This window comes from Chiloscyllium punctatum, chromosome 3 (assembly GCF_047496795.1).
Source record: "Chiloscyllium punctatum isolate Juve2018m chromosome 3, sChiPun1.3, whole genome shotgun sequence".
Lineage (NCBI taxonomy): Eukaryota > Metazoa > Chordata > Chondrichthyes > Orectolobiformes > Hemiscylliidae > Chiloscyllium > Chiloscyllium punctatum.
This window is the reverse complement of record NC_092741.1, coordinates 14,907,173-14,932,470: the sequence shown is the minus strand read 5'-3', so window position 1 is coordinate 14,932,470 and position 25,298 is coordinate 14,907,173. Positions and strand designations below refer to the sequence as shown.

The following is a 25,298-nucleotide window of genomic DNA, read 5'->3' as shown; positions in this document are numbered from 1 at the left end:
GGATTGAGTTTCGGAACCATGAGGTCATGCTGCAGCTGTACAAAACTCTGGTGCGACCACACTTGGAGTATTGTGCACAGTTTTGGTCACTGCATTATAGGAAGGATGCGGAAGCTTTGGAAAGGGTTCAGAGAACACTTATTAGGATGTTGTCTGGAATGAAGGGAAGGTCTTACGAGGAAAAGCTGAGGGACTTGAGGCTGTTTTCGTTGGAGAGAAGAAGGTTGACAGGTGACTTAATTGAGGCATCTTAGATAATCAGAGGGTTAAATAGATTGGACAATGAGAGCCTTTTTCCTCGGATAGTGTTGGCTCGCATGAGGGGATATAGCTTTAAATTGAGAGTTTTGATACATTTAGAACAAATGTCAGAGGTAGTTTTTTTTACTCAGAGAGTAGTAGGGGCATGGAACGCTCTGCCTGCAACAGTAGTAGACTCGCCAACTTTAAGGGCATTTAAATAGTCATTTGATAGGCATGTGGATAAGAATGGAATAGTGTAGGTTAGATGGGCTTCAAATTAGTTTCACAGGTCGGCATACCATCGAGGGCTGAAGTTCCTGTACTGCACTGTAATTTTCTATGTTCTATGTTCTGTGATGGAGAGATTAAAAACTGAAAGAACTGCAAATGCTATAAATCAGAAACAAAAATAGAAGCTGCTGCTAAACCTCAGCAGGTCTCGCAGCACCTGTGAAGAGAAATAAAAGTTAATATTTCGGGTCCGGTGAGCATTCCTCAGAACTGATGGTAGCTTGGAAAATGTTGCTTTATACGTAGAAGATAGGGTAGGGGAAGAGGTAAGGAGTAAAGGATAATTAGGAATAGAGTCCAAAGAGAGAGATAAACAGTTAGACAGATAAAAGAGTCAATAACAATCCAGCTGGGAAGGTGAATAGCTGTTAACGGAGACCATTAGAGGCTTACAATAGGTAGTGTGTAATAGGAGACTATGTGATAACAAGGCCTGATGTGTGTGGTAGGGGGCTAGGACATGGGGAATTCAGGCCCTAAAAGTATTGAATTCAATATTGAGTCTGGAGGGCTGCAAGGTCCCTAAGAAGAAAATGAGGTTTTACTCTTCCAGCTTGTGCTGAGCTTCACTGGAGCACTGCAGCAAGTCTGAGAGAGAGAGATGTTGGCAGGGAACAGGGTGGTGTGTTAAAGTGGCAGACAACTGGAAGCTCTGGATCTTTTTTGCAGGCAGGATGCTGATGTTCACCTAGTCACCTAGTTCATGCTTTATTTCCCCAATGTAAAGGAAACCACATTGTGAGCCACGAATGTAGTAAACTAGATTGTGAGAAGGGCAGGTAAAGTGCTGCTTCACTTGGAAGGTCTGTTTGGGCCCTTGGATACTGAGGAGGCCAGCAATGTCCACATGCCATGAACGCATTAAAAAAATAGTCATGGTTGAATTTTGTAACTGCAGTGGGTACTTGAATGATGTAGGGGTACATAATAACCTGCGGGAAGAGATGTAGGACTAGCAGAAGGCCAGTTCAAGCAAATGCAGTTGGTTGGCTGAGTAAAGCATTTAATGAAATGTGAATTTGGAAAAGCAAGAGTAAATTACCTGGGGCACAGTTTTGGACAAGGACAAGTGTTGCCAAGAGTGTAGTGCTGGAAAAGCACAGCAGGTCAGGCAGCATCCAAGGAGCAGGAGAATCGACATTTCGGGCCAAACCCTTCATCAGGAATGAGGCTTGTGGGTCGGGCCTGAGAGATAAATGGGAGGGGGAGGGGCGGGGGTGGGTGGGGGGAACATAGCTGGGAAAGCGATCCAAGGTACTTTGGGACCTTGAAACCACAGCTTCTTCCTTTCCCCTCTCCCCATATTATCTCAGTCCCAAGTCTCCAACTTGGCTCTGCCATCCAGACCTATCCATCACTCCACCTCTGACCTATCACCTTGTCCCTCACCTTCAGCCACCTATCACTTTTCTACTGCTATTAGGGGGTCTTTAACGCAAGGAGTGTCAGAAATAAGAGTGACGAACTTAGAAGATGGATCAGTACATGGGGCAACGATATTGTGGCCATAACAGAGACGTGGGTTTTACAGGGGCAGGAATGGTTGCTAGATGTACCAGGGTTTAGATCATTTAAAAAGAACAGGGAGGGTGGAAAAAGAGGAGGGGGTGTAGCATTGCTAATCAGAGAGTCCATCACAGCTACAGAAACAAAGGTTGTTGAGGAAGATTTGTCTACTGAGTCCGTATGGGTAGAAGATAGGAACAGCAAGAGAACAGCCACCTCATTGGGGGTTTTCTACAGACTCCCTAAAAGCAGTAGAGAGATTGAAGGACTCACAGGCCAGCAGAGTTTGGAAAAATGCAAATGTAACAGGGTTGTTGTTATGGGTGATTTCAACTTTCCCAATTCGACTGGAACCTCCTTAGTGCAGATGGCTTGGATGGACCCGTTTTTGTCAGGTGTGTTCAGAAAGGTTTCCTTACTCAGTATGTAGACAGGCTGACAAGGGGAGAGGCCATTTTGGATCTAGTGCTCGCCAATGAGCCAGGACATGTGTCAGATCAAGTGGTGGGAGAACACTTTGGTGACAGTGATCACAACTGTCTCCCATTAACATAGCCTTGGAGTGGGAAAGTGGCAGTTACCGAGGGAAGCTATTTAACTGGGGAATAGGAAATTATGACGTTATCAGACAAGAGTTGGAAAGTTAAGACTGGGAGCAATTGTTCCACAGAAAGGGCACAGCAGACATATGGAGACTGTTTAAGGAGCAGTTGTCGCGAGCTTATCATCAAAAGGAAGAAGGCAACTTACATAAGGTGGAGGAAGCAAGCTATAGAGGATTACAGGCTTGCTAGAAAGGAGCTCAGAAATGGACTGTGGGGAGCCAGGAGGGGGCACAATAAAGGCTGGGCAAGAAGGATTAGGAACAACCCAAAGGCATTTTACTCATACCTGAGGAATAAGAGAATGATCAGGAAAATGGTAGGGCTGATCAGGGATAGAGTAGGGAACTTGTGCGTGGACACTGAGCAGATAAGGGAAGCCCTAAATTAGGTTTTTGGAAAGGGGCCTTGTTGTGAGTGAGAACTTTGTAGAGTTGGGACACAGGCTTCAACAGATGAAGATTGATGGAGTTGATGTGCTGGAAATTTTGGCAAGCATTATGATTGATAAGTCCCCAGTGCCAGACCAGAATTATCCTAGGTTGCTCCAGGAAGCGAGAAAGGAGGTTGCTAAGCCGCTGGCAAACATCTTTGCTTCCTCACTCTCTACGGGAGGATTGGAAGGAAGCGAATGTTGTTCTTCATTTCAAGAAGGGTAATAAGGAAATCCCTGGCAATTATAGACTAGTCAGTCTTACGTCTGTAGTCAGCAAAGTTTTAGAAAGAATTCTGAGAGATAGGATTTATGACTATTTGGAAAAGCACAGCGTGATTAAAGACAGTCAGCATGGCTTTGTGAGGGGCAGGTCATGTCTCACAAATCTTATTGAGTTCTTTGAGGAGGTGACAAGACAGATCGACAAAGGTCGAGCAGTAGATGTGGTGTATCTAGACTTTAGCAAGGTTTGATGAGGTTCCCCGTGGTAGGCTCATTCATAAAGTCAGGAAGTATGGGATACAGGGAGATTTGGCTATCTGGAGTCAGAATTGGTTGGCTAACAGAAGGCAGAGAGTGTTTGTCGATGGAAATTATTCTGCCTGGAGGTCAGTGTTGAGTGGGGTCCCACAGGGCTCTGTTCTTGGGCCTCTGTTCTTTTTAGTTTTTATAAATGACTTGGATGAGGAGGTTGAGAGGTGGGTTAGTAAATTTGCAGATGACAAAAAGGTTGGAGGCGTCATAGATGGTATCAAGGGCTATTGTAGGCTGCAGCACGACACACACAGGATGCAGAGCTGGGCTGAGAAATGGCAGATGGAGTTCAACCTGGATAAATGCGAAGTGATGCATTTTGGAAGGTCGTATGCAAATGCTGAAATATAGGATTAAAGACAGGATTCTTGGCAGTGTGGAGGTACAGAGGGTCTTGCTGTTCAAGTACATAGATCCCTCAAAGTTGCCACCCAAGTAGACAGGGTTGTTATGAAAGCATATAGTGTTTTGGCTTTCACTAGCAGGGGGGTCGAGTTTAAGAGCCGAGAGGTTTTGCTACAGTTCTACAAGTCCCTGGTGAGACCACACTTGGAATATTGTGTCCAGTTCTGGTCGTCCTACTATGGGAAAGATACGGAGGCTTTGGAGAGGGTGCAAAGAAGGTTTACCAGGATGCTGTCTGGACTGGAGGGTTTGCCTTATGAAGACAGGTCGACTAAGTTCGGACTTTTCTCTCTGAAGAGAAGGACGAAGAGAGGTGACCTGATCGAGATATACAAGATAATGAGAGGCATGGATAGAGTCAATAGCCAGAGAGTTTTCTCCAGGGCAGGACTGACTGGCACGAGGGGTCATAGTTTTAAGATATTAAGAGAAAGGTATAAAGGGGGCGTAAGAGGAAGGTTCTTTACGCAGAGAGTTGTGAATGCATGGAATACGTTGCCAGCGGTGATGGTGGAAGCAGTGTCATTAGGGACATTTAAGCTACTACTGGACATGCATATGGTTAGCAGTGAATTGAGGGGTGCATAGGTTAAGTTATTTTATTTTATTTTACATTAGGATTAATCATTGGCACAACATCGTGGGCCAAAGGGCCTGGTCTGTGCTGTAGTTTTCTACGTTCTAAGATTTAAATCACGGATCTTGTATAAGTGAAACTATCCACAGTGTGCCTCTTGCAAACCCTGTAAGCATCTGGAGAAGAATGAGAAATAGTGTTCTGACCAGCATAAGAATCATCCCGAAAAAACCCTGTGAACAATGACCACTGAACTTCTTTCCAAGCATAACCTCCATCTGTACACACGTTTATTTTTCCATGTCTTTGTGTGTTTGTGTGCACACACAAAGGGGAGTTTGTAAAGTGGTTTACTTTGTTGAGTTAAACATTAGCGATTCATAACAATTTGCCTATAGTAAGAGTCTAATTATTTTTAATAAAAAAACAATTTTTCAAGGACAGAAACCTGGGTCTGTGTTTTGTAAATTGGAGAATTTCTGCATATTTCTCAAAATCCATAACTTTTGTGATGAGTCTGGAAATAGTGAAACTTGATTTCTACACTGCTACCAAGTGAATCGTGACCGCCCGAGGGTTTTGTTGAATCTCTGGTCACTAGCTGAGACCCTGTCACCTCTACAATATTTTATACTTTAATTGTAACAATTTATAAAACAATGTTACCTCATTGAATCTAAGCATTTCCTCCAAAGATAAAGAATGATCCTCTGGTAAATTGATTATAACCTTTTTGGCTATTTCATCCAATACTGCATCAATATGCACATCTCGCAAATCAGTAATCTGAAAGGAACAACCAATATCATATTTTTGTTATTTAGCAAAAATAACCACATACACACACATATTTCTCAATTAATATATTGAAAACAAAATTTGAAATTCGCTGATATAACAAAAATAGGGCATTTGCAAACACAGATGTTGACTCAGAGGGAACATAAATAAGTATGCAGAAGCAGTTGTAACTTTATGTGCAGAAATGTTAAGTTATACATGTGAAAGGACAAACAAGGAATGACAGTATGATGGCCTGCGTACTCAACTCCTTACAACAATTCCTTATACACTCATTACTGTGTGGCCAAATTTAGCTCTAACGCCATTTACAAACTTGGTGATGATACCACTGTAGTGGATTGAATCTCAAACAATAGTGAGATAGAGTACAGGAAAGAGACAGACAGCTTAGTGGCATGGTTTAATGACAACAATCTCTCCTTCAATGTCAGCAAAATGAAGCAGCTGGTCATTGACTTCAGGAAGCGGAATAGAGGCATGCCCCTGTCTGCATGAATGGTGCTGAGGTGAAAGTGGTCGAGAGCGTCAAGTTAATAGGAATAAATATCACCAATGATCTATTCTGGTCCACCCAAGTTGCACTACGGTCAAGAAAGCACACCAACACTTCTACCTCTTTGAAGGCGAAGGAAATTCGGCATGTCCACATGAATCCTTACCAATTTTTATAGATACACCATAGAAAGCATCCTGGCTGAAGCACCACAACTTGGTGTGGCAACTGCTCTGACCAAGACTGCAAGAAATTATTGAGAGTTGTGAACGCAGCCAGTCCATCATGAAAACTAGATTTCCTTCCATTGACTCCGTCAACACTTGCCGATGTCTTGGGTAAGCAGCTAACACAATCAAAGACCCCTCCCATCCCAGTTATATTCTCTTCTACCTTCTTCCATGGGGCAGAAGATACAAAAGTTTAAAAACACGGACCAAGGGACGCAAGAATAGCTTCTGCCCCATTGTTATCAGACTTTATGAATGGACTTCTCATATGTTAGAATCTTTTCTGCACCTGTAACACTAGATTTCACATTCTATTACCCTGATGTACTTATGTAAGGTATGATTTGTCTGGTTAGCACGCAAAACACTATCTCAGTTCATGTGACAATAATAAATTAAATTAAATCAAATCAAACCAAATATACAAGGTATGTGCAACTTTTACAATTTGTGACAAAATGTGACTGAATGCAGTGAGAAATGAAAATTTACTTGGTTCATTGTCAGCAACAAGAATATGACATGGCCTACTGACAAGCGAATGTGTGAAGAATTGTCACAAGCATTATTCTTAATGAAAGTCCTGTCTTTGAAAGTTGTCTCAAGCTGAATATATAACTACTGCTTTCAGTCTTCTATTCAAAAGCAGGTGTGTTTTGTTATAATTTTAAATACTGGTCAAAATTGTCATAATCTTCTGAAACAAATTTTTAGATAGTTAAAAAAATGCTCAATAACTGCCCTGGGAAATATCTTGGTCTTAACTTTCTACAGGAACTGCAAGTTTGTGGGCGGCACGGTGGCACAGTGGTTAGCACTGCTGCCTCACAGCGCCAGAGACCCGGGTTCAATTCCCGCCTCAGGCGACTGACTGTGTGGAGTTTGCACGTTCTCCCCGTGTCTGCGTGGGTTTCCTCCGGGTGCTCCGGTTTCCTCCCACAGTCCAAAGATGTGCAGGTCAGGTGAATTGGCCATGCTAAATTGCCATAGTGTTAGGTAAGATGTAGATGTAGGGGTATGGGTGGGTTACGCTTCGGCGGGACGGTGTGGACTTGTTGGGCCGAAGGGCCAGTTTTCACACTGTAAGTAAGCTAATCTAATCTTAGAACATGAAATACTTAAACCTAATCATTCAATTCCTATTGCTATGAAATCAATTCTGGTGTCATTTTCACAAAAAGCAGGACAAATCCAATCTAGTCAAGGAATTAGAAGGGCTAAAATGGTAATGAAATGTCTTTGAAAAACAGGATTACAGAAAATCACAAGGCCTTTTATATATTTATAAGAAGCAAGAAATTGTAGGGAAATTGTAGGTCCAATCAAGGACAAAGAAGGAAATTTAAGCATGGAGCCGGAGGAAGTGGTTAAGGTTTTTAATGAGAACTTGGCATTAATATTCACAAAGGAGAAGGACAGGTTGGATGTGAGTCTAGAGAGGGTATGTTTATACTCCACGGCATATTGATGTAGAAAAGGAGAAGGTGTTGAGTGCTTTGAACAGCATTGAAGTAGACAAGTCCCCAGGATGTGCTAATATCTATCCTGGTTTGCTGAGGCACACAAGGGAGGAAATTGCTGGGGCCTTGTATTAAACTTTTGTTACACTTTTTAGTTATGAGCAAGGCCCCAGAGGACTGGAGAATCCTTTGCTTAAGAAGGTCAGCAGCATAATCCAGGAAATTGCAGGCTGGTGAGCTTTACATCAGTGATAGGGAAATTATTGGAGAACATTCTGAGAGACATTATATTCACATTTAGAACAGTAGCATGGCTTTGTGTGAAAGGTGTCATGTCCCACAAACTTGATTGAGGTTTCTGAGCAATTGACAACAATAATTGATTAGGGCAGAGAGAAGGATGCTGCCTATATGGACTTTAGCAATGCCTTTGACAAGGTACCTCATGGCAGGTTGATACAGAAGGTAAAGTTACATGGAAGGCACGGTGGACTGATAAGATGGATGCAGAACTGGCTTGGCCATAGAAGATAGAGTAGCAGTAGAGAAGGGGGTTTTTATGATCGAAGATCTGTGACCAGTGGTGTTCCACAGATATCAGCACTAGGTACCCTGTTTTTTTGCAATATAGGTAAATGACTTGGAACAAAATGCAGGTGGTCTGATTAGTAAGTTTGTAGCTTTTTTTTAGTAATTCAGGATGTGGGTGCCACTGGCTAGACCAGTATTTATTGACCATCGCTAATTGCCCAGAGGGCAATTAAATGTCATCCACACTACTGTGGATCTAGCGTCACATGAAGGCCACACCGGGTAATGACGGCAGTTTCCTGCTGTAAAGGACATTAGTGAACTAAATGCGTTTTTCCAACAATAAATCATCATTAGACTCTTAATTCCTGTTTTTTATTGAATTCAAATTCCACCACCTGCTGTGGCAGGATTCAAACCGAGGTCCTCAGAACATTATCTGGGTTTCTGGATTGATAACCTAGTGATAATAACACAAAGCCATCCCCTCCCAAGTTTACAGATGACACAAAGATTGGAGGAAGTTTAGGAGTTTAGGAGGATTGCCAAAATGACACAACAGGATATGGACAGACTAAAGAGTTGGGCAGGGAAATGGCAATTAGAATTTTATCTGAACAAATGGGAATTTGTTGGAAGTTCTAACTCAGGTTTGAACATGAACACCAGAGGCTGAGGGGTGACCTGATAGAGGTTTATAAAATCATGAGAGGCATAGACAGATGGATAGTCAAAGTCTTTTTCCCAGTGAAGTGACCAGCTCTTTAAATGTGCAAACAGATGGTTTAGGTTACTATGTAAAATTACCTCAAAACATATAAAGGAGATGGTTCTCAGGTGATTAAGAAGGGAGAGAGGCAGAAAACAGGAAATTATAGGTTGGTTGGCCTGACGTTAAATTTGTTAAGATTTTTCAGTCTATTCGTAAGAATGAGATTATGGAGTAGAGTCATAGTCACAGAGTTTACAGCATGGAAACAGCCCCATTGGCTCATCTTGTCTGTGCCACCCAGTTTTCACAATTTATCCAATCCCATTTGTCTTTGTTTGATCCACATCCTTATGTATTATTTCCATCAATGTACCTATCCCAGACACTCATCAGCCTCTGTGTGAAAAAATTGCCCCTCTGGATCTTTTTGTATCTTCCTTCTCTCACCTTAAATCTACGCCCTCTAATTTTAGACTCCTGTACCATAGGGAGAAGCTGTTGACATCTACCTTATCTATGCCTCTCATTATTTTGTAGACTTCTAGTTTTTGCCCAACGTGTGCAGGAGGGTTTCCTTTCACAGGAGGGGAGAGGCTATATTGGATTTGGTACTAGGTAATGAACCCAGCCAGCTGTTAGATTTGGAGGTAGGTGAGCAATTTGGTGATAGTGACTACAATTCGGTTATGTTTACTTTAGTGAAGGAAGGGATCGGTGTTTACCGCAGGTCAAGAGTTATAGTTAGGGAAAGGCAATTATGATGCAATTAGGCAAGATTTTTTGCATAGGATGGGAAGGGGAACTGCAGGGGATGATCACAATTGAAATGTGGAGCTTATTCAAGAGACAACAATCATGTGTCATAGAACATAGAACATAGAACATTACAGCGCAGTACAGGCCCTTCGGCCCTCGATGTTGCGCCGATCAAAGCACCCCTAACCTACACTAAGCCACTACCCTGCATATACCTATCCAATGCCCGCTTAAATACCCATAAAGAGGGAGAGTCCACTACTGCTACTGGCAGGGCATTCCATGAACTTACGACTCGCTGAGTGAAGAACCTACCCCTAACATCAGTCCTATATCTACCCCCCCTTAATTTAAAGCTATGCCCCCTTGTAATAGCTGACTCCATACGTGGAAAAAGGTTCTCACTGTCAACCCGATCTAACCCCCTAATCATCTTGGACACCTCTATCAAATCACCCCTAAACCTTCTTTTCTCCAATGAAAACAACCCCAAGTGCCTCAGCCTTTCCTCATAGGATTTTCCTACCATACCAGGCAACATCCTGGTAAACTTCCTCTGCACCCGTTCCAGTGCCTCCACATCCTTCCTATAGTATGGCGACCAAAACTGCACACAATATTCCAGATGCGGCCGCACCAGAGTCTTATACAACTGCAGCATGACCTCAGGACTCCGGAACTCAATTCCTCTACCAATAAAAGCCAGTACGCCATATGCCTTCTTCACTGCACTATTTACCTGGGTGGCAACTTTCAGAGATCTGTGTACATGGACACCAAGATCCCTCTGCTCTTCCACACTATCAAGTAGTCTACCATTAGCCCAGTAATCCATCTTTTTATTACTCTTACCAAAGTGAATCACTTCACACTTAGCTACATTGAACTCCATTTGCCACCTTTCTGCCCAGCTCTGCAGCTTCTCTATATCCCGCTGTAACCTGCCATATCCTTCCTCACTGTCTACAACTCCTCCGACTTTCGTATCATCCGCAAACTTGCTCACCCAACCTTCTAACCCTTCCTCCAGGTCATTTATAAAAATGACAAACAGCAATGGTCCCAAAACAGATCCTTGCGGAACACCGCTAGTGACGGCACTCCAAGATGAACCTTTGCCATCAACTACCACCCTCTGTCTTCTTCCAGAGAGCCAATTCCTAATCCAAACCTCCAACTCACCTTCAATGCCATATCTCTGTATTTTCTGCAGTAGCCTACCATGGGGGACCTTATCAAACGCCTTACTAAAATCCATATATACCACATCTACCGCTTTCCCCTCATCTACCTCCTTAGTCACCTTCTCAAAGAATTCAATAAGGTTTGTGAGGCACGACCTGCCCTTCACAAAACCATGCTGACTATCCTTGATCACATCACTCTTATCCAGATGTGCATAAATCCTATCCCTTACAATTCTCTCTAAGACTTTGCCCACAACAGAAGTGAGACTCACTGGCCTATAGTTACTAGGATTATCCCTACTCCCCTTCTTGAACAAGGGAACCACGTTTGCTAGCCTCCAGTCCTCTGGCACTACTCCTGTCGACAAAGAGGACACAAAAATCAAGGCCAATGGCTCTGCAATCTCCTCCCTTGCTTCCCAGAGAATCCTAGGATAAATACCATCAGGCCCAGGGGACTTATCTATTTTCACCCTTGCCAGAATTTCCAACACCTCTTCTCTACATATCTCAAAGCCATCCATTCTACTTATTCGTGCCTCAGTATTTATATCGACAACAATGTCCTGTTCCTGAGTGAATACTGACGAAAAGTATTCATTCAGCGCCTCCCCAATCTCTTCAGCCTCCACACGCAACTTCCCATTACTATCCTTGATTGGACCTGTTCCTTCCCTAGTCATTCTTTTATTCCTAACATACCTATAGAAAGCCTTAGGGTTTTCCCTAATCCTACCAACTAAGGACCTTTCATGTCCCCTCCTTGCTGCTCTTAGCTCTCTCTTCAGGTCCTTCCGGGCTACCTTATAACTCTCAATTGCCCCTATTGAACCTTCACGCCTCATCTTTACAAAGGCCGCCCTCTTCCGTTTAACAAGGGATTCCAACTCCTTATTAAACCACGGCTCCCTCACACGACCCTTTCCTCCCTGCCTGATAGGTACGTACTTATCAAGGACACTCAATAGTTGCTCCTTGAACAAGTTCCACATATCAATTACGCTCTTGCCTTGGAATCTACTTTTCCAATCCACACATCCTAAGTCATGCCTCAACGCATCATAATTTCCCTGCCCCCAGCTATAACTCTTGCCCTGTAGTACACACTTATCCCTCTCCATCACGAGAGTAAAAATCACCGAATTGTGGTCACTGTCCCCAAAGTGCTCACCTACCTCTAGTTCTAATACCTGGCCTGGTTCGTTACCCAGAACCAAATCCAGTATGGCCTCACCTTTTGTAGGCTTATCTACATATTGTGTCAGGAAACTCTCCTGCACACATTGCACAAACACTGACCCATCTAACGAACTTGAGCTATAGCTTTCCCAATCAATATCAGGAAAGTTAAAGTCTCCCATAACAATCACCCTATTACTGTCGCTCTTCTCCTGAATCATCTTCACAATCCTTTCTTCAACGATTCTAGGACTATTAGGAGGCCTGTAAAAGACTCCTAACAGGGTGACCTCACCTCTCCTATTCCTAACCTCCACCCAAACTACCTCAGATGACAAATCTTCGTCCATCTTCCTTTCCACCGCTGTAATACTATCTTTGACAAGCAAAGCCACACACCCCCCTCTTTTGCCCCCACCTCTGACCCTACTAAAACATTTAAACCCTGGAACCTGCAACAGCCAATCCTGTCCCTGATCTAGCCATGTCTCCGTAATAGCCACAACATCGAAGTCCCAGGTACCAACCCACGCTGCGAGTTCACCTACCTTATTTCGTATACTTCTGGCATTAAAGTACACACACTTCAAGCCACTCTTCTGTTTACAGGCACCCTCCTTTAAGATTGATGCCATATTCCTAACCTCCCTACACTCCAGGTCCTGCACCCTAAAGCTACAGTCTGGGTTGCCATGCCCCTGCAGAGTTAGTTTAAACCCCCCCCAAGAGCACTAGCAAACCTCCCCCCAAGGATACTGGTGCCCCTCAGGTTCAGGTGCAGACCATCCTGTTTATAGAGGTCCCACCTTCCCCAGAAAGAACCCCAGTTATCCAAGTACCAAAATCCCTCCCTCCTGCACCATCCCTGTAGCCACGCATTTAACTCTTCTGTCTCCCTATTCCTCGACTCTCTATCACGTGGCACGGGTAACAAACCAGAGACAACAACTCTGTTCGTTCTAACTCTGAGCTTCCAACCTAGCTCCCTAAAAGCCTGTCTAACATCCTCAGCACTCCTCCTACCTATGTCATTGGTGCCAATATGGACCACGACTTCAGGCTGCTCCCCCTCCCCCTTAAGGACCCGGAAAACACGATCAGAGACATCACGTACCCTTGCACCTGGGAGGCAACATACCAAACGTGAGTCTCTCTCGTTCCCACAAAACCGCCTATCTGTGCCCCGAACTATCGAGTCCCCAATTATTATTGCTCTGCTCTTCTCCACCCTTCCCTTCTGAGTAGCGGGGACAGGCTCCGTGCCAGAGGCCTGAGCCCCGTTACTTACCCCTGGTAAGTCGTCCCCCCCACAAGTATCCAAAACGGTATACTTGTTCTTGAGGGGAACGACCACAGGGGGTCCCTGCACTGGCTGCTTCCTCCCAGTCCCCCTCACTGTCACCCATCTATCTGCCATCTTTGGAGTTACTACTTCCCTATAGCTCCGATCTATGACCCCCTCTGCCTCCCGAATGATCCGAAGTTCATCCAACTCCAGCTCCAGTTCCCTAACACGGTCTTGGAGGAGCTGGAGATGGGTGCACTTCCTGCAAGTGTAATCAGCAGGGACGTCCATGGCATCCCTCACCTCATACATGTTGCAGGAGGAACATTGCACTGCCTTCACTGCCATCCCTCTAAAGCTAACCTTTATTTTAAACAAAAAACTGGGTCTAAAGAATACAACAAGCAAAATTCGGCACTTACCTCCTTACCACAACGGATCTTATTATTAGGTTAGAGGAGGAGGGCGGGTGGGAGGCACTACCTCCGTAGTGCCTCGGGTTCTTCAGCTGCACGCTTTTAAAGGGGAAACAAACCTACCCAGGTAAGCTTACGCTCTACCTGCTTCCGGGTCTAGGCTGCCTCTCTGGTCGTCGTCACTTCCCCCTGCTGCTCCCGCTCTTTCTGTGTCCTTGATAAGTATGTAACTATCAGGCAGGAAGCAGGTGGTCGAGCGAGGGAACCATGCTTTACTAAAGAAGTTGAACCTCTTGTCAAGAGGAAGAAGAAGGCTTATGTAAGGAAGAGATGTAAAGGCTCAGTTAGGGTGCTTGAGCGTTATAAGTTAGTCAAGAAAGACTTTAAGAGAGAGCTAAGGAGAGCCAGGAGGGAGTATGAAAAGATGTTGGCAGGTAGGATCAAGGAAAACACAAAAGCTTTCAACAGGTATGTCAGGAATAAAAGAATGACTAGAGTAAGATTAAGGCCAATGAAGGACAGTGATGAAACATTATGCGTGGAGTCAGAGGAGATAGGAGAATTACTAAATGAATATTTTTCGTGAGCATTCACATGAGAAAAAGACAATGTTGTTGAGGAGAATACTGAGATACAGGCTACTTGACTAAACGGGATTGAGGTTCATAAGGAGGAGGTGTTAGCAATTCTGGAAAGTGTAAAAATAGATAAGTCCCCTGGGCCGGATGGGATTTATCCTAGGATTCTCTGGGAAGCCAGGCAGGAGATTGCAGAGACTTTGGCTTTGATCTTAATGTAGTCATTGTCTGGAGGAATAGTGCCAGAAGACTGGAGGTTAGCAAAGTTGTTCCCTTGTTCAAGAAGGGGAGTAGAGACAACCCTGGTAATTATAGGCCAGTGAGCCTTACTTCAGTTGCGGGTAAAGTGTTGGAAAAGCTTATAAGAGATAGGATTTATAATCATCTAAAAAGGAATAAGTTGATTAGGGATAGTCAACACAGTTTTGTGAAAGCTTATTGAGTTTTTTGAGAAGGTGACCAAACAGGTGGATGAGGGTAAAGTGGTTGATGTGATGTATATAGATTTCAATAAGGCATTTGATAAGGTTCCCACGATAGGCTATTGCACAAAATACAGAGGCACAGGATAGAGAGTGATTTAACGGTTTTGATCAGAAATTGGCTAGCTGAAAGGAGACACTGGGAGATGGTTGTTGATGGGAAATGTTCACCCTGGAGTTCAGTTACTAGTGGTGCACCGCAAGGATCTATTTTAGGGCCACTACTGTTTGTCATTTTTATAAATGACCTGGATGAGGGTGCAGAAGGATAGGTTAGTAAATTAGTGGGTGACACAAAATCAGTGGAGTTGTGGACAGTGCAGAAGAATGTTGCAGGTTACAGAGAGACATAGATAAGCTGCAGAACTGGGTGAAGAGGTGGCAAATGGAGTTTAATGTGGAAAAGTGTGAGGTGATTTACTTTGGAAAGAGCAACAGGAATAAAGAGTACTGGGCTAATGGTAAGATTCTTTGTAGCATTGATGGGCAGAAATATCTCGGTGTCGATGTACATAGATCCTTGAAAGTTGCCACCCCCCCAGGTTGATAGGGTTGTTAAGAAGGCATACAGTGTGTTAGCTTTTACTGGTAGAGGGATTGAGTTTCAGAGCCATGAGATCATGTTGCAGCTGTACATAGCCATGGTGAGGCTGCACTTGGAGTATTGCATACAGTTCTGGTCACCGCATTTTAGAAAGGATGTGGAAGCTTTGGAAAGGGTTCAGAGGGCATTTACTGGGATGTTGCCTGGTGTGGAAGGAAGATCTTATGAGGAAAGGCTAAGGGACTTGAGGCTGTTTTCATTAGAGAGAAGAAGTTTGACAGGTGACTTAATTGAGAGATATAAGATAATTAGAGGGTTAGATAGGGTGGACAGTGAGAGCCTTTTTCCACAGATGGCGATGGCTAGCATGAAGGGACATAGCTTTAAATTGAAGGGTAATAGATATGGAACAGATATTAGAGGTGGTTTCTTTACTCAGTGAGTAGTAGCGGCATGGAACGCCCTGCCTGCAACAGTAGCAGACTCGCCAACTTTAAGGGCATTTAAATGGTCATTCGATAAACATATGGATGAAAATGAATAGCGTAGGTTAGATGGGCTTCAGTTTGGTTTCACAGGTTGGCACAACATTGAGGGCCAAAGTGCCTGTATGTGCTGTAATGTTCTATGTTCTATAAAGTCACCCTTTGGTCTCCTATACTCCAGGGAAAAAAGTTCCAACCCATCCAGCTTATTCTTCTAACTCAAACCTTCTAGGCCAACATTAGTCACATTCTAATCTTCAGGAACTTAACCCGTGGCTGTTGATGGCACAAATACCTCTGCTCCAGCCCCACAATTTTCTCCTTAACCTCCCAGAATGTCCTGGAATACACTTCATCAGGTCCCGAGGATTTATCTACCTAATGCATTTTAAGACTTCCAGCACCTCCTCTGCTGTAGTGTGGACTATTTTCAAGGCATCACTATATATTTCCCCAAGTTCCCTAGCATCCATGTCTTACTCTACAATAAATGCTGGCGAGAAATATTATTTAGGATCTCGCCCATCTCTTGTAGACAATCTTTAAGAGGCCTTTTTCCCTCCCTAGTTACTCTTTTGCCCTTCTCTTTTACTTTATCTGCCAATCATCAAATTCCCCTTTAGCCATTTTGATTTCTCTCTTAATTATACTCTGACACTCTCTACACTCCTCAAGGAATTCAATTGATCCCAGCTGCCTCTACAGGTCATATCCTTCCTTCTTTTTCTTGGCCTCAAAGATTCTAGTCATCTGGGGTTTCCTATTCCTGCCATCGTTATCCTTTTCTTTAACAGGGACATGCTGGTCCTGAAATCTCATTAACTCACTTTTTAAAGCCTCACACTTACTAGACTTCCTTTTGCCTGCAAACAGCCTCCCCAAATCAAATTTTGAAAGTTCCTGTCTAAGACCATCAAAATTAACTTTCTCCCAATTTAGAGCTTTTAACTTGTGGACCAGATCTATTCTTTTCCATAGCTAATTTAAAACTAATGGAATTATGGTCACTGGTCCCAAAGTGCTTCCCCATACTTCTTCCATTTGCCCTGCCTTGTTTTCGAAAAAGAGGTCAAGATTTGCCCCTTCTCTAGTAGGGCTATCAACATAACTGCATGAGAAATTCTTCCGGAACCACATTTCATAAATTTCTCTCCATCCAAGCCCTTAAAACTATGGCAGTCTCAGTTAAGGTTAGGAAATTTAAAATCCCCTACTATGACAACCCTATTATGCTTGCAGCTATCCGCGATCTCCTTACATATTTGCTCCTCAATCTCTGACTTTTTTTTGGGAGGGGGTATAGTGGAATGCTATCAAAATGATCTCCCCCTTTCCGTTTCTCAGTTATACCCATATAGAATCAGTGAATGAACCTTCAGTACTGCTATGACTTTTTCATAATCGTTAAAGCAACTCCCCCTCCTCTCTTGCTTTCCCTTCCTCAAGCATTCATACCCAAGAACATTGAGCTGCCAGTTCTGTCCCCCCTCAGCTGTGTTTCTGTAATACCTGTAACATTCCGGTCCCATATACCCATCCACGCCTTATCTGTCAGAACTCTTGCACTGAAATAAATGCAGTTTAACTCAGACCTCCCTTGCTTCCTGCCATGCTCTTGCCTGCCCTGTTGAATACTACGATTATCAAGATTGTCTTTACTTTTTAATCTTGCTCTTATGAACTTTGGTACTGTCTTTAACTTTCTCCTTTGGTTCACTACTGCTTTGGATCCAAACCCCCTGTCAGACTCATACTTCGAAGTGAATGGTAAAAGAGGGCTGAATCAGCATGCATTCATCAAGGGGAGGTCATGCCAAATTGGTTAGAATTGTTTCAGGAGGAAAAAGTAGATTAAACAAAGGAGAGGCAGTGGACACGATCTATTTGGATTTCCAGAGCTTATGCACTTTATCAGAAGAACTGAGATATAGTTTATTTTCTAAATGGGGAAAGACTTCAGAAATCTGAAGCACAAACTGTCTGAGGAGTCTTAGTTCAGGATTCTCTTAAGGTTAACATGTCAGTTCAGTTGGCAGTTAGGAAAGAAAATGCCTTCATTTTAAGAGGGAGAATGTATAAGGGCAGGGCTATACTGCTCAGGTTGTATAAGGTTCTGGTCAGAACTCATTTGGAATATTGTGAGCAATTTTGCTCCTCGTATCTCAGGAAGAATATGCTAGCCTTGGAGGGGATCCAGAGAAAGTTCACAAGAATGATCCTGGAAATGAAGGGTTTGTCATATGAGGTGCAGAAATTTGCTAACGGTGCTCAGACAGCGCTTTCCAACTCCATGACCATTTCCATCTAAAAGAACAATGGCAGCAAATGCATGAGAACATGACCATCTGCAAGTTTCTGTTGAAGCCAGTCACCATCTGTCTTGGAAAATTATCTTTGTTCCTTCACTGTCATTGGGTCAAAAGCCTGGACTTACCTCCTAACAACATTGTGGGTCTACCTACAGCACATAGAACACTGTGATTCAATAAGACAGTTCACTCCCATCTTGTCAAGGGCAACTAGGACGGGCAACAAATGCTGGTTAAGCACTAACACACACGCCACACAAGAGAATTTTAAAAAAGTTGAGAAAAAAATGTGGTATGAACCTGTGCTAGTCCTGTCATTGGTTTATTGAAAAACTGTTGAAGTCAATGTTGATGTCATGTGGTTGAGGGGTCCCAAGGCCGAAGATGCGGCGTTCTTCCTCCAGTCATCGGGTAGCTTGGATTTGGTATTAGAACATAGAACATAGAAAAGTACAGCACAGAACTTGTGCCGTGGTTTAATCCTAATGTAAAATATAATAACTTAACCTACATGTTGTAGAAGGTACTGGACTTGCATGATCTTGGCAGACTGAGAGGGGAATTCAAAGAGTAGAGCCCATAACAGACCAAGGGGGAAATCTGTGCAGGAATTGGAGGACATTGATAGGGTTTTAAATGAGAACTTCATGTCTGTCTTCACTTTGTAGAAGGAGGATGCAGGTACAGAATTCAGGAAGAGAGATGTGAGGCTCTTAAGTAGTTTGACAGAGGGAGTGAGGAAGTATTGGCAGTTTTGGCAGTCTAAAAAGTGAATAAATCCCCAAGTTTGGATAAGTTGTTTTGTAGGCTGCTGTTTGAGATAAGAGAGAAAATTATAGAGACTGTGCCCAATTTTTAATTCCCCTCTGGCCATAGGGGAAATATCAGAGGACTTGAGGACAGGTAACATGGTTCCACCTTTCAAGATAGGTGGGAAAGAGAATAGACTGAACAACAGACATTTCCAGACATTTTGTCACCCTACTAGGTAACATCTTCAGTGGGCCTCAGGCCTAGTTTCTATTTATATGTTTGGGTTTCTGTGGGCTGGTGATGCCTTTCCTGTGGTGATGTCATTTCCTGTTCTTTTTCTCAGGGGGTGGTAGATGGGGTCTAATTCGATGAGATTGTTGATAGAGTTCCAGTTGGAATGCCATGCTTCTGGGAATTCCCGTGTGTGTCTCTGTTTGGCTTGTCCTAAGGTGGATGTGTTGTCCCAGTCGAAGTGGTGTCCTTCCTTATTTGTATGTAAGGATACTAGTGAGAGAGGGTCATGTAGCCACAAAACGACATATAAACCATAAGTTTGTAGATGAACACAAAGATTGACTGGGCGGTTGACAGCGAGGAAGAAAGTCTTTGGTTACAAAATGATATAAAAGGCTTGATCAGATGGACAGATCAGTGGCAGATGGAATTTCACCCTGATACATGTGAAATGGTACATGTTAAAAGAAATAACAAGATAAGGGAACACTTAATGCATGGCAGGCATTGCTGCTGGAGTTATGGAGTCATAGCATGGAGACAGGCTCTTTGACCCAAACTGGTCTATGCCAACCAAAATGTCCATCCATGCTCACCCCATTTCTCTGTACTTGATCCATATCCTTCTCATTCTTTCCTAGTCATGTATTTGTCCAAATACCATTTAAATGTTGTTAATGTACCTGCCTCAACCACTTTCGCTGGCAGTTCATTCCATATGCGTATCGCCCTCTGTGTAAAAATGGTATCCCTCAGGCTCCCTTTTACTCTTTCCCCTATAACCTTAAACTGATGCCCTCTAGTCGTTGATTCCCCAACCCTGGGAAGAAGTACTAAGTGCATCCACCTTATCCATGCCTCTCAGGATCTTATACAACTCTATAAAGTTCCCCCTCAGTCTCCCTCTAAAGAATAAAATCCTAGCTTGCCCAACCTCTCCCTATAATTCAGAGCATTGAGTCCCGGCAACATCCGTGTAAATTTCTTCTGCACCCTTTCCTGTTTAATAACATCCTTCTTATCTCAAGGTGACCAAAACTGAACACAATACTCCAAGTGTGGCCTCACCAATGTCCTGGACGACTGCAACATAACTTCCCAACTTCTACACTCAATGTCCTGACTGACAAAGGCGAGTGTGCCAAAAGCCTTCTTTGCTGCCCTGTCTACCTGTGATTCTACTTTAGAGAACTGCGAACCTTAACTCCAAGATCCCTCTGTTCTACTACACAACTTAAGGCCTTACCATTCACTATGAAACTCCTGCTTTGACTTGACTTTCCAAAATGCAAGACCTCACACTTATCTATATTAAACTCCATTTGCCTTTTCTCGGCGCACTTCCTCAGATGGTCAAGGTCCTGCTGCTATTTCTGATAATATTCTTCACTATCCGTAATACCGCCTATTTTAGTGTCATCAGCAAACTTATTAATCATTGTCTTGTACATTCTCATCCAAATAAATGATATTGATAACAGTAATGGGCCCAGCACCAACCCCTGAGTCACAGGCCTCCAGTCCACCAAGTATCCTTCCATTATTAACCTCTGCTTCCTACTATCATGCCAATTTTGTATCCAATTTGCCAGCTCCCTTTTGATTCCATACAATCTAACCTTCCAGAGTTGCCTACCATGTGGTGTAAATATCTAATGAAGGCTGTTCATGCAAAACTGTAAACCTGTTGTACTATAACCTGGTGTCATTTGACCTCTGACCTTGTCCACCCTAGTCCAACACTAGCACCCTGATGTCATGGCTACCATGAAACTGGAAGATCAACGCTGGGCCAAAGAAGGCTGCAGGAGGGCTTCAGGGACAGACCAATCATGTCTAAAAATGAAGTGTCAAACTGATGAAGCTACAACATGCAACTATATGAATGGCAAACTCTTTAGGCAGCATATAAGAAATTGGGCTGAGTGATTTCTTGACCAACAAATCAGATCTGAGGCCTGCAGACTTGCCACAACCAAGCTTGAATGATGGTGGGCAATTAAACAGCTAACAGGAGGTGGAGACTCCACAGAAATCCCCACTTCATTGCAAAAGATAAGACTTAAACCTTTGGCATCCATATTTAGTTAGAAGGATGAACCATCTTGGCCTCCTGCTAAGGTCTCCAGCATCATCGATAACTGTTTTCAACCATATGACTCACTCCATATGATATGAACAGCAGCTGAAGAAATGGGATGCTGCAAGGGTAAAAGGCCTTGCTAAAATGCTGGCAATAATATTGATGATTTTTACTCCAGAAGTATTCAAATGCAAGCCCAAGTTGTTCCAGTATGGTTTAACACAGGATCTGGCCATAATGTGGAAAGGTGTCTGGGTATGTCCTGGGGTCATTGAGTCAGACTGTCATACAGCATGGGAACAGACCCTTCCGACCACGCCGACAAAGTTTCCCAAACTAAACTAGTTCCACTTGCCTGCATTTGGCTAATATACTGAATTAGAGGTGCTGGAAGAGCACAACAGTTCAGGTAGCATCCGAGGAGCAGTATGTTTAACTATACAAATATCTTTGAATTATGCAACTGTACCTGCATCTACCACTGCCCCTAATAGTTCATTCGACATACGAACAACGTTCTGTGTGAAAACATTGCCCCCATATCCATTTTAAATCCTTCTCCACTGACCTTAAAGATATATCCCCTGGTTTTGAACTACCCCACCCTAGGAAAATACTTTTGTCTTTTTGGACTTCAGTACGGCGTTCGACAAGGTTCCCCATGGGAGACTGATTAGCAAGGTTAGGTCTCATGGAATACAGGGAGAACTAGCCATTTGGATACAGAACTGGCTCAAAGGTAGAAGACAGAGGGTGGTAGTGGAGGGTTGTTTTTCAGATTGGAGGCCTGTGACCAGTGGAGTGCCACAAGGATCGGTGCTGGGTCCTCAACTTTTTGTTATTTACATAAATGATTTGGATATGAACATAAGAGGTACAGTTAGTAAGTTTGCAGATTACACCAAAATTAGAGGTGTAATGGACAGTGAAGAGGGTTACCTCAGATTACAACAGGATCTTGACCAGATCAGATGGGCCAATGGGCTGAGAAGTGGCAGATGGAGTTTAATTCAGATAAATGCGATGTTCTGCATCTTGGGAAAGCAAATCTCAGCAGGACTTGTACACTTAATGGAAAGGTCCGAGGGAGTGTTGCTGAACAAAGAGACCTTGGAGTACAGGTTCATAGCTCCTTGAAAGTGGAGTCGCAGATAGGATAGTGAAGAAGGCATTTGGTATGCTTTCCTTTATTGGTCAGAGTATTGAGTACAGGAGTTGGGAGGTCATGTTGTGGCTGTACAGGACATTGGTTAGCCCACTGTTGGAATATTGCGTGCAATTCTGGTCTCTTTCCTATCGGAAAGATGTTGTGAAACTTGAAAGGATTCAGAAAAGATTTACAAGGATGTTGCCAGGGTTGGAGGATTTAAGCTATAGGGAGAGGCTGGATGGGCTGGGGCTGTTTTCCCAGGAGTGTCGGAGGCTGAGGGGTGACCTTATAGAGGTTTACAAAATTATGAGTGGTATGGATACGGTAAATAGGCAAAGTCTTTTCCCTGGGGTCTGGGAGTCCAGAAGTAGAGGGCATAGGTTTAGGGTGAGAGGGGAAAGATATAAAAGAGACCTAAGGGGCAACATTTTCACACAGAGGATGATACGGGTATGGAATGAGCTGCCAGAGGAAGTGGTGGAGGCTGGTAGAATTGCAACATTTAAGAGGCATTTGGATGGGTATATGAATAGGAAGGGTTTGGAGGGATATGGGCTGGGTGCTGGCAGGTGGGACTAGATAGGGTTGGGATATCTGGTGGGCATGGACGAGTTGGACCGAAGGGTCTGTTTCCATGCTGTACATCTCTATGACTCTATCGTATTCATGCTTCTCACGATATTATAAACCTCTTTAAGGTCACCCTCAACCTTTTACCTTCCGGTGAGAAAAGTGACAGGCCTATGCAGCCTCTCCTTATAAATCAAAACCTCCAGTACCAGCAACATCCTGGTAAATCTTTTTGGAACCTTCTCCAATTTAATAATATCCTTCCTATAGCAGGGAGACCAGAACTGTACACAGCACCTCCGTCGTTCCAGGGAAAGTAGCCACAGCCTGTTCGGCCTCTGCCTTTTGCTCATATCTTCCAACCCTGACAACATCCTTGTAAATCTTTTCAGAACACTTTCAAGCTTAACAACATCTTTCCTACAGTTGGGAGACCAGTGTTCCAAAAGTGACCTCACCCAGGTCCTGTGCAACCTCAACATGATATTCCTGCTCCTATACTCAATGGTCTGAACAGGGTAATGAAGAAGGTGTTTGGTGTGCTTGCCAGTATTAATCAGTTCATTGAGTATGGGAGTTGGGTGGTCATATTGTAATTCTCTAGGACATTGATTAGAGTCGAGAGTGTGGTGCTGGAAAAGCACAGCAGGTCAGGCAGCATTCGAGAAGCAGGAGAATCGATGTTTTGGGCAAACGCCCTCACCATTAAACCAGCTGACAAGGTGGGGGGGTGGTGGCGGCACAGTGGTAGTTTGGCGCACTGACCTCTACACCACTGAAGCCAGGCGCCAACTCGAAGACACCTTCTCCTACTGCCCCCTCAACCATGATCTCACCTCCCATCACCAAACCATCATCTCCCAGACCGTACACCACCTCATCGCCTCAGGAGATCTCCCACCCACAGCTTCCAACCCGATAGTTCGGGAACCCCACATCGCCTGGTTCTACCTCCTACCCAAGATCCACAAGCCTATGGCCGACCTATTGTGTCGGCCTGCTCCTGCCCCACCGAACACCTCTCCACACACCTTGATACTGTTCTATTTCCTACGGTCCAGGAACTCCCCACATACAGTTGGGACACCACCCACTCCCTCCAGCTCTTCCAAGACTTTTGTTTCCCTGTCTCCTAATGCTTCATCTTCACTATGGACATCCAGTCCCTGTACACCTGCATCTGCCATGACAATGGCCTCCAAGCCCTCTGTGTCTTCCTCTCACGACGTTCCCACCAGTACCCCTCCAGTAATCCTAATGAAGGGTTTTTGGCTGAAACACCGATTCTCCTGCTGCTCGGATGCTGCCTGAACTGCTGTGCTTTTCCAGCACCACTCTCAACTCTAACCCCTAGCATCTGCAGTCCTCACTTTCGCCGAGGACATTGGTTATGCCACTTTTGGAACACTGATCTCCCTGCTATCAGAAATACGTTGTTAAGCTTGAAAGGGTTTAGAAAGATTTGCAAGGATGTTGTCAGGATTGGAAGATTTGAGGAAGAGGCAGAGGCTGAAGAGGCTGCAGCTATTTTCCCTGGAACGGCAAAGGCTGAAGGGTGACAGTATGGAGTTTTGTAAAATCATGAGGGGAATGGATAGCATGAATTGCCAAGATCGTTTCCCGAGGTTAGAGAGTGTAAAACTGGAATGCATTGGTTTAATATGAGAAGGGACAGATTTAAAAGAGAATCACAGCGGGGGCATGTACATGTTGAGCTGCCAGAGGAATTTAAAAAGCATCTGGATGGGTACATGAACAGGAAGGGTTTAGAGGGATATGGCTCAAATACTAGTAAATGGAACTAGATTAAGTTAGGATATCTGGTTGGCATGGAAAATTTGGAAGTCTATTTCTGTGCTGTACAACTCTATAACTCTCTGACTCAATGAAGGCAATTGTGCTAAATGCCTTCTTAACTACCCTAGAGGAGAGTGGTGCTGGAAAAGCACAGCAGGTCAGACAGCTTCCGAGGAGGAAGACAATCGATGTTTCGGGCAAAAGCCCTTCATCAGGAATCATTCCTGATGAAGGACTTTTGTCCGAAACGTCGATTTTCCTGCTCCTCGGATGCTGCCTGACCTGCTGTGCTTTTCCAGCACCACTCTAATCTAGACTCTGGTTTCCAGCATCTGCAGTCCTTGTTTTTACCTTCTTAACTACTCTGGCTACCTGTGATGCAATTTTCAAAGAACTATATATCTGAACCCTAGGTCTCTCTGTTCGACAGAAAAACTGAGAAAATCCAACCAGACCGTTTGTTGCTCTATATTAAGACAGACCTCCAATGTAGGACAAGTTGGTATCTGACTTGCAAATGGAAAGTTAGCAAATAAGAACTGATTACTGTAAAAATGCACAAACGTTACAGGCTGAAATTCATCTGATGCATGTGTTATGACTGTGAGAGGATGTGTGCATTGGTAACATGTCACTGCATTTCACCACTGTCACCATTAGTATAAA

The 25,298-nt window shown here is 43.8% G+C and overlaps 1 protein-coding gene across 1 annotated transcript in view; it reads right to left on the bottom strand.

Annotated features, from left to right (window-relative positions):
- Positions 1–25,298, bottom strand: part of LOC140453953 (dynein axonemal heavy chain 8-like) — a 1,210,036-nt gene that overhangs the window by 793,402 nt on the left and 391,336 nt on the right. The window contains exon 22 of the mRNA XM_072548830.1: positions 5,261–5,380. Within this exon, the coding sequence (XP_072404931.1) occupies positions 5,261–5,380 (120 nt within the window). The remainder of the gene's footprint in view (positions 1–5,260; positions 5,381–25,298) is intronic.